Genomic DNA, 19,983 nt, shown 5'->3' on the forward strand with positions numbered 1-19,983 from the left:
GCTTTCTTTAGGTACTTTTTTATTACTTATTAATCTCTAATTGCTTCTCCATTCCTCTTCTTGCATTCATTTCCTGCACTCGATTTCAAAGAAACCTTGAGCCACAAGCAGGAAGAAGAATTGCATAACCCTCTAGAAATGCATTAGCACAAACAAAAAGTACCATATGCTTTACCTCAGAGAAAAAAAGGAGAAACACATAATTATCCATTTACTTTAAGATAAATTTCAATCTTTAAATATGGAAAGCAGATCACAGGTCTGTTCCACCATTCTGGTTAAACAATGAAGCAAATCAAAAAATTGGTGAACAAAACAGAAGAAACATTCTAGAAAGTTCATATTAGTGCCCAATCCAGAGGATTTTGGGGTTGTTGCCATATCAGAGTTCTAACATGTTCTATGCATTCCTGGTTCTGAGTAATATGTTAAATGGCTGCATTATAAATGTAAATGAGTAGAATTTGCTTGAATTTTATAAATGGATTTCTTTTTTTTATCAAACATAAGGTCCATAAGTCCTGTTAATTTTAAAGCAACAGTAAATATAAGAAAATACTGGTTAAGGTAGGATATAGAGCAGACTAAAGACGTCAGATTGATTTCATTTTAAATTTTATTTAAGCTTGACTTTTCAAATTCAATTACCAAAAATTTTTAGAAATATTCTGAGGGTGGACTTGGGAGACAAAATGCCACCTAGTTCTGCCACTTAGTAGCTAGCTATATGACCTTCGGCAAGCTCCTTAACTGTTTTACACCTCATTTTCTCATCTACAACAGGGGAAGAGGGGATGATAAACAGTAGCTATCTCAGACTTAAAAGGGTAATAATATATGCATAATCTTCTGCCCTTAAAGGAGTACCTGATACATATTAAGCATTCAAAAAGTGTTAATAACTATTATGTCACAAACTGTAATTTTTAATATTTCGATTACAAATTAACTGAGGGGTAACAATAGCAAACACTCAGATATACAAAAAACTTCAAAAATCCCACAAGTAATGGGACATTTACTTATTCTTCTAAATGCTGGCTGACATACACAGATATGTAATCACTGACTAGTAATCCAAGGATCAGATCACAATTCAAGGTGGGGCTTGACACATTACTGTTTACTTTCTGAGTAAACATCTGAACTGGCAAAACCACAAAGCGTAAGAAAGCTTTTACAGGTGTCCCCTGCTTTTTGGAAGTTTTACACCACTTTGCTTTTACAAAAGACCTACATTAGTATCTGTTTTTGTTAACCAAAACAAATCTGATGAGTATTTGCACTTTCATTAAAAAAAGTGGGGTGCCTGGGTGGCTTGGTCGGTTTATCGTCCGACTTCAGCTCAGGTCATGATCTCACGGCCCGTGAGTTTGAGCCCCACGTTGGGCTCTGTGCTGACCGCTCAGAGCCTGTGGCCTGTTTCAGATTCTGTGTCTCCCTCTCTCTCTGTCCCTCCCCTGTTCATGCTCTGTCTCTGTCTCAAAAATAAATAAACGTTGAAAAAAAAATTAAAAAAAAAAAGGTGAAGAGTGAAAATAGCGTTGGACATTTGTTGTCAGTGAGCAACTGTGGAGGCAAACTCACACCCCAAGCTCCCTCTCAGGGAACCACACTAGCACCTGAGCATCAATCCACCATGGTTTTGACTGTGTAAGCGTCTGTGCTTTAGCTCGTTTGTGCATCCATTAGCAAGATATTTCCTAAGGTATCAGAAAAGCCTAAGAGAAGGATGGGGGGTGGGTGGGGGGAGGGATGAAAATCCTCAAAAATTTTTCCATATAAATTAATGGTAATTGCTTCTTTGCTTTATGAAGTTTCATTGGAATGCTCTGCTTTCGGACAACCTATAACATCCTAGAGGTGAATAAAGAGAGATATTTTGTTCTATTATGTCCAAGTAGTAAGCTCACCTTTCAGTCCAATGGATACAACAGACTTTGATGATTTAAATAATACAACTTATCAGACTTCTAATTAGCCCTCTTGTTATGAGTCAAAATGCATCTTTTTAAAAATTTCATTTACTTTTATTTGCATACCAGCTGTAGCTAGAAGGACTTTGAAATACTACATGAAATTCAGGTAAAATACCTTCCACAAAATTTAAATGTATAAAGCCCTCAAAGAGAAGAAATACTTACCCAACTTGTGCTGCTTCCTTGAGTTTTGGTAAAGAGTAAAGATGAACCTTGCAACACGGCCCAAGAAGACAACCAGTTCTTTCTGTAATTATAAATATGACCAACTAAAACTTTGCTACTTAGTTTTTCCAACTGCATTTAAAATATTAAAACCTACTTAACAATGTTTTCCACAATGTATACTCATTATTGACATTCTAATTGTATTTACTGAGAATATAATGCCCCAAATAAATGAAGCTAATAGAGACAGAAGTTATCAGCATAACTATATACCTAATTAAGTTCTCATGGACTAATCCAGCACACCTGTGATCAAGGGTATGAATTTATTTTGAAGTAACACGAACTGAACCCTTTATTTGGCAAGAATTACCCATGATTAAAAATTAGGCAAACATGCCCCCTTCACCTAATTCTTTATAGATACATATTGTTTTATATTTCTTAGTATTCTCCCTTCCCCTAATAAGGCTACACAATGTAAGTGATAGATACTAGGTACATTACAAGTATACAATAAATTACATACTCATTGATCAATGAGGTTACTAAGATGAGGGTTTTTTTTTAATTGTCCTAAATTACAAAATTAACACACATATAAAACTCTAAATATAAAATGTATGAAGAAAAAAATGTATAAAGAGAAAAGTCCCTATTTCTTCTCCTTCAACCCACATTCCAAAGACAAGCAATATTTACCTTATAAGGAAATTCAACTGCTGGCAGGCTAAAATGAATGTCAAATAGGTCTACTACAGAAATTTATTAAGGCCTACCTTACTGCCAAACATACTGATGGTTTTGTGAAAATTCTATGGGTACTAAAAAGATTTATTTTCCTTTTTCAGAATGCAGAACTCAATACATATCAATTAGACCTACTTTATTAGTTTTTATGTATACTTGAACTTCATGGATTAAAAGTAAAATAAAGTTTACTACTACTAAGTTTCTATCTAATTTTTCTTTTATTTCCTGGTGTTTTTGTTTATGGTAGTTAATGCTACTTACTTGGTGAATGGCTATTCCTAATGATTAGATCTTTATTGTGGATTTATCCACAGTTTTTATCATCTTAAGTCCCCATCTTTGTGATGCTTAATGATTTCCTTCCCCCTGCCTCCTCCGAACTGAACATGTCTGCTATTAAAAGCCCCATTCTTGCTTTACTTTTTGTATCTTGGACATGCCTTTTTTTTTTTTTTAACTTTTCTGAATCATTTCTCAGGTATCTCTTTTATATATAATATTTAGGTGGGTTTTGTTTTGTGCTTCATCTGAGTTATCTTTTCCTTTTAATAGAGGAGTATAGACATTGACATATGTTTAGTCCTTGTGTCATCTTTTTGCTATATTTTCATTTCATTTTATTTTTTGTTTTGTGTGGATCTCTTAAGATATTTTGAAGAGATTTATTTTTATTTGTAAATTTATTTTATACTCAATCTTCTATTTCTAGAGAGATCATCTACTGATTCCCTCCTCTGAAAAATGCTAAAATTAGTGTATTTCTACTTTAAATAAACTTTTTGAATTTAGTTTTCAAAATTAGAAAAACTATAGAACTAGTAAACATATTAAGAATATTGAATATTAAATAGTGAATTAACAATAGTTGTCTCAAAGACTGAAGCACTCGTGGGACTGAGCTGCAAGCAGAATTAGTCACAATTTTTTTCCCCAGGAAATTTTTCCTCGAAAAAAACAACAAAAACAATACTGATGATCATACTATGGTTATTTAGTCTTGAGCATTTGGCAGGTAGACATTACCTCAAAAATAAATGAAGTGAGCGTGTCATTTAAATGACAGTATTTGTTGACAATAAAAAATTAAAGCTTTCAAAGGGTAAGTAGAATTTGGGAAAACCTGGCATACCCACCACTGTGATGTGGACGATTTTCCAATCCTTAATGATTTTTCTGATGATGTTACAGATTTGTGATTCTTTGATATTATAAAATATGTCAACATTTGAAAAAAATCAGCAAACTTTAGTGAACCAGTATTTTCCAAATGATCCACAAGATGCTACAAAATTGTGCATGGGTAAAGATTCATTCAAAGTGCAACACAGACCGATGGACTCTTGACGTGACTAAGTAGGAAAGTTCACTAACTGCAACTAACACTTGTGGAGTTATGGTGTAGCAGAGAAATATGTGCAATAACCTAAGAATATTAAACTACTCCTCCCTTTGCCAGCTTTATATATGAAAGGGAGGATTCTCTTCATATACTTCAGCCAAAACAACGTGTCACAGCAGACTGACTGCCAGCATAGATGAGAATCCAGCTGTTTTCCATCAAATCAAATTTCAAAGATTTGCAAAAATGTAGAACAATGCCACACCTCTCAGGGAAATTTTTTGTGTTGGAAAATGCAGGTATTTTCCTTCATAAAAATGTGTAATTGTGTTATCTGTGTTAGCAGATAATGGGTTATAGTTTTAAGAGTTGCAATACTTAAAATTTCTTAGTTTTAATTTCTTAAAGTAAATAGCTATAGCTATAAACTACATAGACAAAAGTTCTTTGCAGTATTCAGTAATTTTTAAGAGTTTAAAGGGGTTCTCAGATCAAAATGTTTGCGAACCCTGGATATACAAAAAAGTAAAAAAACTATTTTGTTCAACTCCACACAAATAAATCTGAAGATGAAATGGATGATTTTCTTAGAAAACATAAATCACCAAAAGTATTCCAAAAGAAGTCGAAAATCTAAAAGACTACCACAGGAAAAACAAAAACAGAGAAAGTGGCCAAAGAACTATCTGCACTACATACACATGCCCAAAAGGGAGAAAAGGAAAAATAAAGACCCCATTCACAAGTGACTCCACCCAAACAGATGAAGGAACAAATAATTGCAGTATTTGTAAAGCTATTTCAGACCACTTAAAAGAAAAACTTCCAAGTACTAAAATGGGACAAAGACAGTTCAGTTAAAGCAAATCTTAAAAACTCAACTATATGTAAATTTTAAACTCTTCTTTACACAACAGACTGATCTCTGTTGACTATAAAATCATAGCATTTTAGCAGTTTTTAAAAACTGGGGAAAATCCAACTTAGCTTATAGAGTTAATTTCCTTGATTCATTAGGAGTTACTACACATTAACCAAAAAAGCCAGCAACCCAATAGATAAGCAGACAAAGGGGATGAACTAGCAATTCAACAACAACAAAAAGACCTACAAGTGGCTTATGATATTCTACCACATTAAAAATAATACAAATTAAAAATATCATTTTCTCTCTAATCTCTATTAGCAAAGATCAAAAAAGTGGGTAATATATTGAATTGGCAAAGGTGTGGAGAAATCCACTGCTATTAGAGGTATGAACCGATTCAGTGCCATAGAGCATACTTGGAACACTATCAAAATGACTACTGCATATGGCTTAGCAAGTCCACTTTTGTAATTTATTCTACAAGTGTATTTACATACTTGCAAAATGAACTATGTAAGATGTAATGTATGTGTAATACTGTTTGCAATAGCAAAAAAAAATGTAATCATTCTAAATGTCTACCAATAGACAAGGCCTATTTACCTACCTGCAAATAATGGTTAAATAAACTAGGGTACAGCCACACAATATTGCAGCAGTTAAAACCAATGGGCAGCTCTACATGAACGAAACAGAACCATCTCCAAAATAAACTCTTCAAAGACTGTTTAAAAAATTAATCTATGCATATACAGATGTATATATCTTCTAACTCTGGAAGAAAACACTATTTCTCATTAGACTTAACTAGTTGCCTCTAGGGAAGGGAACTCATAGATGGATGACTGACTTTTGGCTAAATATTATGCATATCTTTGTTTTTTACCATGTGCACTTACGACTTACTGAAAAAAATGTTTAAGTAAAGCTAATGCTTGATCAGAATCCTCTGCTTTATCACCTCTGAATCTAGTACCACCTTTAAAAATGCCAAGACAAAGGGAGATTTTCATACATTTCATGACAATCCTACATACGTTATATTAGAAAATACATTATTTGAAATTCTTATGAACCTTTTAATCATTTCTACTATAACTATATTCATAGCTTTTAATTTCAATCAAATACATGTCAGAATATTAATGATTTTTATACTTACCGAACCTTTTTCCCATTTTCAGTAATTTTTGTTACGTTTAATAATCCATATTTTTCTTGACCCTATGTAACAGAGTAATACCATTTACACATCACTCATCTAGACAGTAAAATCTAAATTCTTATATATGATTAAGACAAAATGATCTGGTACTCTAAAAATCAGCTTAAAAAAAGATTAGTCAGTATGTAATACGCTTAGTTCTAAAGTATGTTAGGAATACAATTTCCTAGTACTTCCGTAAGGTTATTTTCGGTAACTTTACAATTAAACCTTTCTTCTTCTCAAGTCACAGCAGCCATAAAGTACTTTGCTGTCAAATTAGGTTTCCACATGAACACTACTAGTCAGTATTGGGAAAATGATTTATGACTTCCTATTCAAAGAAAGTAATACAATGCTATAATAATACTACAAAAAGAAATTATTTGCTTTGTATTATTTTACAGCAGTACTGCCTGAAAATTAGTTAAGATACTAACCTCCTTTGTCAGAATGTAAAAATAACTAAATAAAACAAATGCAGTAACTGTATTAATAAATTACTCAAAAGTCAATGTTTCTATGCATAGAACTGGCCTTAATGTGGCATTAAAAAATTCAGTATGTGCTTCATTAAACATACTATCAGATGGTAAATTGGGCTCTGGACAAACCAGATATAGTAGTTAGCTGATGTCAAATAGTGACACAGCTTTATCATCAAACCCCTTGAAGGCAAAACCACTTTGCTGAAGTTAAATTGGATCTTAAAATTCTTCCAGGTGGAAGAAAGGAAACACTTTCTCATTGCTTAGCTTCCAATATTCAACTGAATTTAATCTACATGAGTTGATGTCTATAGCAATCATCCAAATTAGTAAGCACTGTATGTATATGACAGAACAATTTTACTTCAACCAAAACACACACACACACACACACACATACACACCAAAGAAAAAATATTCCCAATTCAGAATTTATTTCTACTTAATTTATCCCTCAGCTATTTTCTCAATGTATTTCCATTAGAAAAAGATAAATCTTTCTTGTATGAGAGATAAACATGATGTGGACTGTTTCCTCAATAATGTCTAAAAAATAATGTTTGAAAGTTTTGCCTACTCTGCCAAAAATTCTCATCTATAGACAAAGCTGTTAAAGTATTAATGTTCATCATTTGTGGTATAATGAAGACTCGGGAAATACCATGTGAAGTTTTACTATGATTTTTTCATGAAACACAGGTTAGATCTCCTTAGACATGCAAGCCTGATACTTCTACCAGTTCTCTATTGCCTCTTAACAAAAACATCGATTACACAATTTTAAGTATGCACATTTAAGTAAGAATATTCCCAACTTACTATCAGGAGCAGGGAGGGGGGAAAAACCCTTTCAATGATACAGGAACTAAGTAACAACAACTGCCAGGAGGGCACTGCTTATGTGAGCTAGGGGACACAGGAATTGGAAGAACAGAGGAGAGGGAGTCAAGCCTATAAGAATGCCAACCCAAGGAGCACACTCTTAATTACAGAAAAGAATCTGATGGTTCCCAGAAAGGAGGTGGGTGTGAGGACGGGGGCACTTGTTGTGATGAGCACCAGGTGATGCATGGAATTGTTAAATCACTGTACTGTACACCTGAAACTAATACTATACTGTAAGTTAACTAACTCAAATTTAAATAAAAACTTAAAAAAAATGCACACCTGTCACAGACACACTGGGAAAGAGACTGGGTTCTTGCATCAGCCCACACCTATTTAATCCACACTGTACTCATACTGCACGGAAATATTAACACCGATCTTTTTAAAAAGCATATGCGGCATATCTCAAAAAAGGATTTGAAGGGGGCATTAAAAACAACAGTAATACGGGGCGCCTGGGTGGCGCAGTCGGTTAAGCGTCCGACTTCAGCCAGGTCACGATCTCGCGGTCCGGGAGTTCGAGCCCCGCGTCAGGCTCTGGGCTGATGGCTCAGAGCCTGGAGCCTGCTTCCGATTCTGTGTCTCCCTCTCTCTCTGCCCCTCCCCCGTTCATGCTCTGTCTCTCTCTGTCCCCAAAAAAATAAATAAACGTTGAAAAAAAAAATTAAAAAAAAAAAAAAAACAACAGTAATGCATTTGAATGGAAATGAAACAAGAAAAAAAATGAACATGTTTAAAATTCATACTGAGGGATGGAATTTTAAATCTGGTTTGATTAGAAGAGGTTAAATGAAAATATCAAGCTGAGTGAACAAAGCCTGTCAAAAATGACCACATATTGTATGATTCCATTCTTATGAAATGTCCAGGATAGGCAAATCTAGGGAGACGGAAAGTGCGATTCCTAGTTGTTCAGGGCTGGGTGAGATGTGGAGGTAGAGGAGTGATACCTAATAGTATGTGGTTTCTTCCTGAGGTGATGAAAAAATTCTAAAATTGACTGTGATGATGGCTACACAAACCTGAATATACTAAAAACCATTTAACTATACATGTAAGTAGGTAAATTGTACAGTACATGAATTACATTTCAGTAAAGCTTTTTATAAAAACAAAACAGGGTCTGAAGAGATAGATGGGCACTTTGCAGAGATTTTAAGATGACATCAAGAAGCTAACAATGATTACAGTACTATTTTCATTCCTAAATTTGTAGCTTTCTTTTTCTTACTGCTAAGGCATTATACTAACCAGATTTTAACTCACAAAAAGGAAGTTATTAACCCGTATTAACCCATTAAGAGTGGGAAAGGCAGGCTTGGTGGAAAAAAGACTTGGTGGAAAAAAGCACAAGTTGAGAATAGGGAGTGGAGGGCCAAGAAAGGGAAAAGTCAAGGAGGGCAAAAGCCTCAATGGGAAGGGGCCAGACGGCCTGGAAGAGGTGTACTCCAGAACAGGAAAGAAGAGTTGTATGATTATGTGGAAAAAAGAATGGAGTCACGCAGAACTAACAAACCTATTCAACTTTTCACTTGAAGATAAAAGAATCAAAGAGGAAAATACTGGTGAGACAGTTCCCTGTGATGGCCATCAGGGGGTACCATGAGTCCAGGATGGTCTAGTTGCTGTCAAACTCTGGAGAAAAGGGGTAAATGGTTTGGGAAATAATTTGCAAATTGTCCTTTTAACTCTATGTGGAACATTTGCAAATTTGTGTTTCTAGTCTAACCTAGAGATTCGCTTTTACCAAAATGTAAATAATTTATAAAAGGTCTCCTTAATAATTATGTATTACCTGTATTTAAAATAAGTTAGGATTTCTGCTTTTTTTCTAGATGCGCTAATAAAGAGTATTAGGGTAATAACACCTTAGATTCATACACTAATTCCTGACACCACCACTAAAGTCATGTTCACTTTTATCTTTAATGTTTATGTACCCAGTACTATGTTACATAATGCAAAAGATCAAAAATAGAAACTAAAAAAGTAGTCACTATGTATCCCTTGGGAGTTTAAAACCTTAGTAGGGAGATGACAGGTACATGAGTTAACATTTACACTATTCGATGCAATAAGAGACTTGGCAATTCAGGAAAAAAAGAAGAGATCATGGGGCGCCTGGGTGGCTCAGTCAGTTGAGCGTCTGAATTCAGCTCAGGTCATGATCTCGCAGTTTGTGGGTTTGAGCACCGCGTCAGGTTCCGTGCTGACAGCTCAGAGCCTGGAGACTGCTTCAGATTCTGTGTCTCCCTCTCTCTCTCCCCCTCCCCTGCTTGCTCACTCTCTCTGAAAAATAAACATCAAAAAAAATTTTTTTTTAAAAAGAAGAAACCATTATTATGCTAAGGTTAGTCTGGCAAGGCCTCTGAAAGAGTCAGTCCTGACTCTGACAATGAATGTCAGAAGGAACTGTGTACAACATGTGATATGAACCATAAAAGATGTGATTCAGTTAGGGAATGGAGAAAGAGTTACAAAAATAAAATGGCATCTGTGGAAGCCTTTGCCTCTAAAAAATCAGAAGTATCATATAAGTAAGTCTACTACAGTTCCATAAAATAAGGAAGTAACAATAAAAGTCTGTCTTTTAAAAAGCTTTAAAAGTTTTATTTATTCATTCAGTAAGTATTTACTGAAAAGCTACTACTCTGTGTACCCACAGAAGTACTAGGGCTCCTCTATTACTGCTCTAATAAAGCTTTTCTTTGTCTAGCAGGGAAGACAAACACAAATAGAGGGTCTCAGGTTCCTATAAGAAATAAAAATGAAAAGTGTTATCTTATTTTCTATAATCAAGTAACATATAATTACATGTACAAAGAGTATTACAGAGAAATCTGACCAAATCTAGAAGATTCAAATGAGATTCTCTGAGGAAGCAAAATTGGAACTGAACTTGAACAAACGAACGGACATTAACAGGCAAAGATGTGGGAGAGAAATGGTTCAGTGGACAGAGAAATGACATGTGCCAGGACCTTGAGCTGAAAAGCAGGCTCTTTTGAGGAAAGAAGTACAGTGCAGCTGAGGGAAAACAAGCAAGGAGGGAAAAGGAGGACACAAGAAGTGTGAGGTAAGGCTGGAACACGCTCAGTGTTGTAGTCCTCATTACAAATGTTGATCTTCATTCTAAAAGAAAAGGAAAGCCACTGAAGGGGTCTGGCAGGATCAGCCCAATACAGGGAAGACCAGGAGGGACTGCAATACACAGATTAAGTAAACTTTCATCCAAGTCAAACCAGGTCTCTGAAGAGAAGTCATCTGGAGGTTTTCAGTTTAGGGCAACCTTAAAGTTGAGTTCAGACCTCTAATATTCTTCTGGCTTAGACCCGTCATTGAATTGTACAGCACAGAACAAAAGTGGTGTCTGTGCTCATTAGGAAGAAGGGAAACTGCTTACCTTTGGACTGCTGTCCTGAGGAAAAAAGAGCGAAGTATAATTTGACAGTATTTTCCAGGGATGTTATATTTATTTTAAAAAACCAAATATAAATTTGTCACTTACAAATATGGTATATAAATTATTTAATCATGAAGATACCATATTTTGCATAAAAAGGGGGCTTTTAAGTCTATAAAATGATTAAATTCTTAAACCTATTTTATGATTATTATCTAAAAAACCAAAGAAAGTTAATAGAAGCCCAAGAAATATTTAACGTTATACTTAGAGAAAATTAACTTATTGAAACTGATTGAAATAACTGGACTATATTATACTATATGCTATCATACTAACTGTATCTTGGTGCTTTGGTGAAGAGGGAGAAGATTCATTTTCAGGAAAGCAGGGTTTTGAGGCAGTTGGAGATTCCTACAAGAAATAAGTAATGAAAAATGTTACTCTATTTTATAGCATTATATTTCTCCCTCTATTCGCAGTGGGAGAGCTTAATAAGGGAAGCTAAAAAATTTTCTTCCTAGTTATTTTCTTTCTATATTCAGCTCTGAAACTAGTATGGTATTGATTTATAAAATACAGATGTCTTAAAGTTAATGAAATATGACATATTTTATTCTAATTACAGTTAAACTTAAATACTGCATACAGAATTAGTCAAAAGAAATGATGCATGTTGCCTTAATACCATGATGTTGTATCAGCTTCAACTGACCACATTTAAAATAGGTAAAATCTAAACACTTATGGATAAAAATGTATTAGTCACCATACTAACTGGCTCTTGGTACGGCAGGTATGAATACCCGGGATTAGGCAAGCAACAGTCACAGGAATGACGTGGCAACTGCCAGAATGAAAACTTTTTTGGTTAATGGTTATCTATGTAAATTAAATTAAATGGTTATTAATATTTAAAGTAATTTATAGCTAACCTTCAATTACTAGAAATAAACAAGATTTAAACAAAATAACAAATAAACAAAATAAACTTTAAAGATTAATAACTCTCCAGAAAAAAAATGTTTTAATGTCTAAGCCTACAAGAATATATAACAGGAGCAAATTGATGGTGTGTATTTTAAAAGCAATTCTGGTTTGTCAATATTAAAGACATGTTATGTGATTTCCATCACAGATGTTTACAAGACTCTTCATAGAAGACAAGACTGAAAAAACATTTTTGGTACCCACAGCCAAACTCCATTTAATTTTTTCCATTCCCCTAAATGCTTTATGAATAATCTTAGGAAAAGAGAATTAGAAAAATCATATGCCAACACTTATTATTAGTTTTCTTATAAAACTAAATAATGTGTTTGCACATTCATCTTCACATCTCTGTCAGTCTACCATGGTTATGAAATCAGGTACTGTTAACAAACCTGGAAATTTGTATTAAAACACGATAAAAAAACCCATCCACTCCATATCCATTCACTTGGAAAAAAATATTCAGGTTTATACCATATAAAGTTTGTAAACAGAGAAACTAGATAGTAGTGAAAGTTTACACAGAAAATCCCTGAAGGGACAATCTTACAAATCAAACATTCAAAGCCTATATTACTAATGAAGAAACATTAAAAGCATATCAAATGTATCTTTACAAAAAGAAATTACACATATCTAGTATAGCTTCACTTAACTATTTTTCTGACTGCTTCAGATGTTTCACTTTTTAATTTCTTGTGTGTCTAATATTAAGAGTTTGAAAAAAAGAGAAAAGATAGATTTGATGACCCACAAACTAAAAAACAAGTGAATGGTAATTACGATTTTTTTCATGACATTATCAGTCCTACAGAAATAAAAACCACAGCAAATGAAGTAATAATATATGTACAACAAGTAGAATTCTATAACACAAGTTTTACACTTATTTATGTATATTTATAAATGTATGTGCATGTATATCTAAATGTCTACAATGAGGTTTTAGTAAAAAAAACATACATAGGCAGGAACAGTACACCCACACATATACATATACACACAGATATACACACATCTACCTTCTCCAAAGTTGTCTGACATCTGAATTAGGACTTGTATCATCATGACAACATTTGCTACATAGTATTAGGTTTCTTTATTATTTCTTTTTTCCTCTTTTCAAAGTCTATTCATTCATTTTGAGAGAGAGAGAACAAGCAAGGGGCGGGGAGGGGGGTGCAGAGAGAGAGAGAGAGAGAGAGAGAGAGAGAGAGAGAATCCTAAGTATGCTCCAAGCTGCCAGCAGAGAGCCCAAAGCGAGGCTTGATCCCATGAACAGTGAGATCATGACCTGAGCCAAGATCAAGAGTTGGACGCTTAACTGACTGAGCCACCCAAGCACCCCACTTTCTATTACATTTCAAGTGACACATCCTTTAACCCTCATCATACATTACTCAGCTAGTTTGTTCTGGCATAGTTCCTCAAATCTTAATGTATATACTAGGTGGTGATAATAAATAGAAAAGCTTACTTGAAGTTATTATCTATGATTTCATTTATAAAGTTTAAGGTGTGGGTATTAAAAAAAAAGACCTTTCTACCAAAAATAAGTAAATCTCTGGTCGCAAGAAAATCAGGCTATCAGAACTCTGAAACAATCAGGTAAAAAAAGAAATGTCTGGGGCAACTGGGTGGCTCTGTTGGTTAAAAGTGTCCAACTTCGGCTCAGGTCATGATCTCATGGTTCATGAGTTCAAGCCCTGCATCGGGCTCTCGGCTCTCTGCTGTCAGCACAGAGCCCACTTCATATCCTCTGTCCCCCTCTTACTCTGTCTCTCTTTCTCTCTCTCTCTCTCTCAAATAAATAAACATTAAAAAAGAAGGAATGTCGTAAGAACTTCAGGCAAGTTATTCTAACAACAGACTGAAAATAAATCTCAAAAAAGATTTTACAAGAGTAAGAAACTAAGTCTCCATCTGCAAAGTAATCATCCCTTTTATTTGAGAATGAAGAGGGAGTGGGGTTGTTTCAACAATGGCTTTTGGGGCACCTGGGTGGCTCAATGGGCCAACTTGGACCAACTTTGGCCAACTCTGGCTCAGGTCATCTCGCGGTCCGTGAGTTCGAGCCCTGCATTGGGCCCTGTGCTGACAGCTCAGAGCCTGGACCCTGCTTCGAGATTCTGTGTCTCCCTCTCTCTCTGCCCCTCCCCCACTCATGCTCTCTCTAGCTCTCGAAAATAAACAGGGGCGCCTGGGTGGCGCAGTCAGTTAAGCGTCCGACTTCAGCCAGGTCACGATCTCGTGGTCCGGGAGTTCGAGCCCCGCGTCAGGCTCTGGGCTGATGGCTCAGAGCCTGGAGCCTGTTTCCGATTCTGTGTCTCCCTCTGTCTCTGCCCCTCCCCCGTTCATGCTCTGTCTCTCTCTGTCCCAAAAATAAATAAAAACGTTGAAAAAAAATTAAAAAAAAAAAAATTTTTTTTTTAAAATGGCTTTTGCCTTAGAGCATTATATATGACAACATACACAAGCTTTGTGTCTACAATGAATTATAATCTGGTTTTTGGAGTTAAATAAATTTTTCTATTAAAAATCTCTAGGAATCTCACCTACTCACATTAATCCCAATGCTTAAATATTGAAGCATTCTTCAACAGCACAGGTTCCAGAATTTTATTCCTTTGATATGCTCTCTACTTTCAAACCACATAATATTCTTAAAAAATATAAATTACAAACTGATCTACTACTTCCGTTGTTGTTCTATTAGTTTATCTTACAAACATAATGTGTGTAGACTGTTTCTACAGCTGCACAAAAAGCCTTCCATTTAATTTCACAAAAATATTAAAGTCACTAAAAAAAAAAACACAAAAAACCAACTTGTTTTGACTGATTCATATAATTTATAAAGGAATTTACATCTGAAAGTACCTAGGCATAGAGAAACACGCCTTAAGAGTGAATCATTCTGTTTTCACTCACACACCTGAAAATGTAGGAAACCTGTTAATTATGCTAAAGAAAAGTCTGATTGTGATAAAATGAGAGTCCCCAGTGACAGATATCTTTTTAAAATAAGTTTTTTAGTTTTAGAGTGTTACTACTGCCCTTTCATTTTTACATTAGTATGGCTGATGTTCTACAAATTCGCATGAATTTCCTACTCCATCCCCAAAATGAAGATACAACATAAAGAGAAAACTTACAAGGAAGTTAAAAACATTATGGCTTTTCCATTCTGATGTTTGCATCAAAATTTATCCCTTATTTGAAACAGAGAACATTACTTCTCAGATTGATAAAAGTCCTTCGTGCAGAGAACAATTAGGGAAACAGAGGAGTGGGATTCCGATCTTCCCAGGGGATGAAGAAAATTAACTAATGTCTTTACTATAAAACTTCTGGAAGACTGAAGATAAACAGTAACAGATATATGATTTTTAAAAAGGGTTATCAAAAGTATTTATCACCTACTAGGCTCAAACGTATACATTATTAAGCCACAGATAAGTCAGTCCACTGTGCAAAGATCAGTAAGCTTCAAAACCAAAACCCATTCCAGGATAAATTGCTGCTGTCTATATATAATAAAACAGTAGTCACCAAAATAGGAGATCCACCTAAGGAAAAAGATAAAAGTATAAAGAATAAAGAACATGCCAATATTGTCAACAGTTTTTCTCAAGAAGTCCTACCTTGTCATTGGTGTCCAACACAATGGTGCTATGTCTCCACTTTGTTAAAACTATCGGTTCTTGCAGCCGCCTGTCCAGGCTCCTACTTTTAATTATTTCTCTTTGTTGTTGGGATGAAGCATTATACTAAAAAAAAAAAAAAAAAAAATTATACCTCATAAATAATAGAAACAAAAGTGGAATCTAAACATGCAGGCTCCAAATGACACATAATGTTAGGCGAAGTTCATCACAGGAATTTTTCTTGTCTCAGTTTTCTCATCTTTGACCACACTGTGGCACAACTGAGATGATCAGGGGTTTTGGTGTTGGACAAAGTTAACGTTAGCTTGGCAAAATAAATATTCAGTCTCCGTGGGTCTCTGTTTCACCAACTGTAAAACAGGCATAACAGAAACACCGTCTCATTCACACCGGTGTTATAAAAGTTAAGCAGTATGGGGGCACCTGGGTGGCTCACTGGGTTGAGTGTCAGACTCTTGATTTCGGCTCAGGCCCTGATCTCACAGTTTGTGAGACGGAGCCCCACGTGGGGCTATGGGCTGACAGCATGGAGACTGCTTGGGATTCTCTCTCTCCTTCCCCCTCTCTCTGCCCCTCCCTGTGTGCCTCTCTCTCTCTCTCTCTCAAAATAAACTTAAAAAAAAAAACTTAAGCAGTGTAAAAAGTGCTAAATATTGCCCTAATAGTAAGATTCTCAGTAAATATTAGTTATAATTTGTAGAACGAAGTTGTTGAACAAATTTATTAAGATTCCTTCTAATTCAAAAATCCACATGAATTCAATTTTTGGTTTAGGTTTTTAAAATAATTATTAAAACAGTATCCTCACATTTAAAGGGTTGTTTGTTTTTATTTTTGCTTTCATTTATAAGCCAAACATATTATTATTTGTTTCTCTGAAGTGGTAAAACACAGCAGACCAGAAGACAGAGATGGTATTGGTTGGAAAGACCAATCTTGAATATATCAGTTGTGTGCAAAGAACAGAAAATAACTACCCCCTAAAATTATACAGAAAATTAAGAATGTATTATCAGTAAGGTATTAAATCATGTGTTTGAAATGTCAAGTAGATCAGCAAGCATAAACATTTCAGAAATATGACGTTTAGGAGTTATACTGATTTATACAGCCAATTTTAATAAATTATAAGTAATAAAACATAATTAAATGACAAAAAATTACAGGCTACATTCTTCTCCCGAAAGCAAAGGACACCTAATACCTATCTACTTCTCTCACCCATAAAAAGCCCATCAAATCTGAAAGTTTTAATGATTCATTACAATTCCAGTAAAATTATATTATAGCAATGTTTTTAATATTAAAAAATCTTCCAACATGTTTCTCTATGCCATTTTTTTAGTCCCCAAAATGAGCCTATATAGGCCCCCTAAACTGTCTCCCAAATCTGTTACTTCATTCTTCACATTAAAACTTGCCAAAGCCAGGCAGTCACATACGGCATTTGTTTTTAAATCACTGTTGCTTAACAATTAGCAATCTTAAAATCTGTCACAGAAGTTCACAAAGGGATCATTTCTAGAATGAACAAAGATGAAACTTAAAGGCTACACCCCCAAAAATTCTTTGCCAGAAGTCTCTAAGTGAAAACAGAAATACACTTTCCCTTCAATACAAACATCGCAAGAACTAAAATGTATAGCTGTGTAGAGACATGTATACAAACCATAACAGATACCTACCTTAGCTTATGAGCTTTATAATTACTATAGTTGCTGAGAAATCCTTTCTACACGGTATCAAAGATAACATAAAACTAAACTGGGTAATAAGCACAATTGTAAATGTGTTGGTGGTTTTACTAGGGCATAGTAAGTTCATAAAAACAAAGCATAAATAAAATGTCAAACAGAAAACACTGCATAGACAGAAGACAAAAACAAGGCGCCACACAATTAGAGAAAGGAAAAATAATTGTTATTTTTGCACAGTTGTGTGCAAAGAACAGAAAATAACTACCCCACAGTTAAAACACATGCACACACACACGCACATCTAGTTAAAAAGACAGCTAAGTTTAAAACTTTTCTAATCCCATTAAAAACACCTTTTTAACAATCTTAAATGAACTTTTATTTGAATTATTTCAAACATATACAAAAGAATAAAGACTCTAATGAAAACCCACCATCAAGTTTTAGCATATCTAATAGAAGACATTGCTTTAGGTACCCTTTAAAAAAAAAAAAGGAAAATATTATAGACATGTTAGAGACCCTCTGAACACATCTTTGAGATTCCATTCCTCTCCCTCTTTTCCCAGCAGCATCATATAATTCAGTGGTCATCATTCTCATCACACTTTGATATATACTTATGCACCTATAAATATATTTACCTGTGGAGTTTTAAAAGTGATATAAATGGAATCAGACCACATATTGCATCATTCTTCAACTTGCTTTTTGCATTCAACATGTTATTGTAAAAAACATATCCATGCTGCTGACTATGCAGTTCTGACTCACGTATTTTCACTTCTATAGAATATTACATTATATGTAAACACCACAATTTAACCATTTTGCTACAAATGGATATGTCTAAGGTGGCAGTACTAATTTATTTATAGTTCTACCAGCAGAACATAATGCTTTGCACTGCCCTACTTGGAATTGCTGAATTTATATGCATTTGTATATATAAAATAAATGTTAAGTACACATACACATTAAAAAATATGTGAAAGGTGAAACGCTAGCTCAGTGTTTTAATTTACATTTTTTCCTCTTCTGTGTATCGCTTAGTTGTGTATTTTGCCTAATTTCAACTGGACTTTCTCTTACATACAGAAAGGATCAGGAAGTTCTTTATATATTTTGCTTCTAAATATTTGTAAGCTACTTGAGTTCTTGAGTTTAATATACCTTTTCCTAGTCCATAGCTCAGCTTTTCCCCTAAAAGGTACCTTTTATATTAGTGTTTTAATTTGATGTAATCACATCTGTCAATCTTTCCTTTTATAGGTTTTCGTTATTGTAGTCTTTTTAAGAAATCCTTCCCATTCTGAAGTCAAAGATATTTTTATATAGATTTTAAAGTTTTGCTGATTAAATTTACATCTCTCATCTACCTGGAATTAATCATTAAGTATGACATGAGTCAAGATCTACACTTCATTTTTTTTTCCATGAGAATAACCAATAATCTTAGCAACATTTATTGCATAGTCCATGCTTAACTCATCGATTTGTAATGCCAGATCTGAGCTTTCTATTCTGGTCTATTTCTCTGTATGTGTGCTCTTACTACCCATCTTAATCACTTATTTTCATGAACCTCATCCCTCACATGCCCCACCTCCCATTTTCAGGAATACTTGGGTTCTTCGTAGACCTTTGTTTGTCAGCAAAATTTAGCATCAGTTCCAAAAAAGGTGGAGAGGGAAAAAGTAAGTGGAAATGCAGTGAATTTATAGATTAATGTGGACACTGCACTAACACTGGGCCTCCCTGTCCAAAACCACAATGGCATATTGCACCATTTATTCAGGTTTTATGTTCTTCCATTCTGCTCTGAAATTTTCTTCATTAAGATCTTACAAACCTTTAATTGGTGTATCAGTAGTTACAACTCTTCTTGTTGCCACTGCTGCTAATGTAAAGAGGATCTTTATTTCTATCACATTTCAAACCTGACTTTTTACTAGAGAAATGGGTAGTTGTTTTTTTTCTTTTAAGGTTCTTTATTTATTTTTAGAAAGAGAGAGAGTACCCTCATGAGTAGAGTACAGGCAGAAAGAGAGGGAGAGAGAGAATCCCAAGTAGGATCTGCACTGTCAGCTCAGAGCCTGATGCAGGGCTTGATCTCACAAACCATGAGATTTAAGGCTGCCATTTTGTTTTTTATCCTGTTTATCATTCACATTTCTTCTTTCTTCCCTTCCTATGGACTACTTGAAAAGTTTTCACTATTAGATTTTAATTCATCTATAGTTTCTTGAATATATCTTTTGTTGGTTTTTAGTGACTGCTCTAGGAATTACAATTTACATGCTTAATTTACCACAGTCTACTAGTATCAACATTTTACTATTTCAAGTGAAATGCAGAAAACTTACTAACAGTGATATCACTTTACTCTCCCCTCTTTATGGTACTGTATTTGGCTGTTTTAAGTATCATCTCTACCAGGGCGCCTGGGTGGCTCAGTTGGTTAAGCGCTGACTCTTGATTTCGGCTTGGGTCATGATCTCATGGTTTGTAAGATTGAGCCCCATGTTGGGCTCT

General features: G+C 34.6%; 1 protein-coding gene across 7 annotated transcripts in view; it reads right to left on the bottom strand.

Moving 5' to 3' along the window:
• ARHGAP12 (Rho GTPase activating protein 12) overlaps nt 1–19,983 on the bottom strand; it is a 123,126-nt gene that overhangs the window by 21,281 nt on the left and 81,862 nt on the right. For 4 of the 7 annotated variants that reach the window (XM_030321218.2, XM_030321214.2, XM_030321220.2 and 1 more), the window contains 5 exons: nt 15,728–15,853; nt 11,430–11,504; nt 11,091–11,105; nt 6,270–6,331; nt 2,145–2,226 (listed from right to left, as the gene is read on the bottom strand). In XM_030321218.2, coding sequence (XP_030177078.1) covers nt 2,145–2,226; nt 6,270–6,331; nt 11,091–11,105; nt 11,430–11,504; nt 15,728–15,853 — 360 coding nt within the window. The remainder of the gene's footprint in view (nt 1–2,144; nt 2,227–6,269; nt 6,332–11,090; nt 11,106–11,429; nt 11,505–15,727; nt 15,854–19,983) is intronic. The other 3 variants (XM_032593855.1, XM_030321216.2, XM_030321217.2) reach the window with 2 other exon arrangements.

The sequence above is a fragment of the Lynx canadensis genome, chromosome B4 (assembly GCF_007474595.2).
Source record: "Lynx canadensis isolate LIC74 chromosome B4, mLynCan4.pri.v2, whole genome shotgun sequence".
Taxonomy (NCBI): Eukaryota; Metazoa; Chordata; class Mammalia; order Carnivora; family Felidae; genus Lynx; species Lynx canadensis.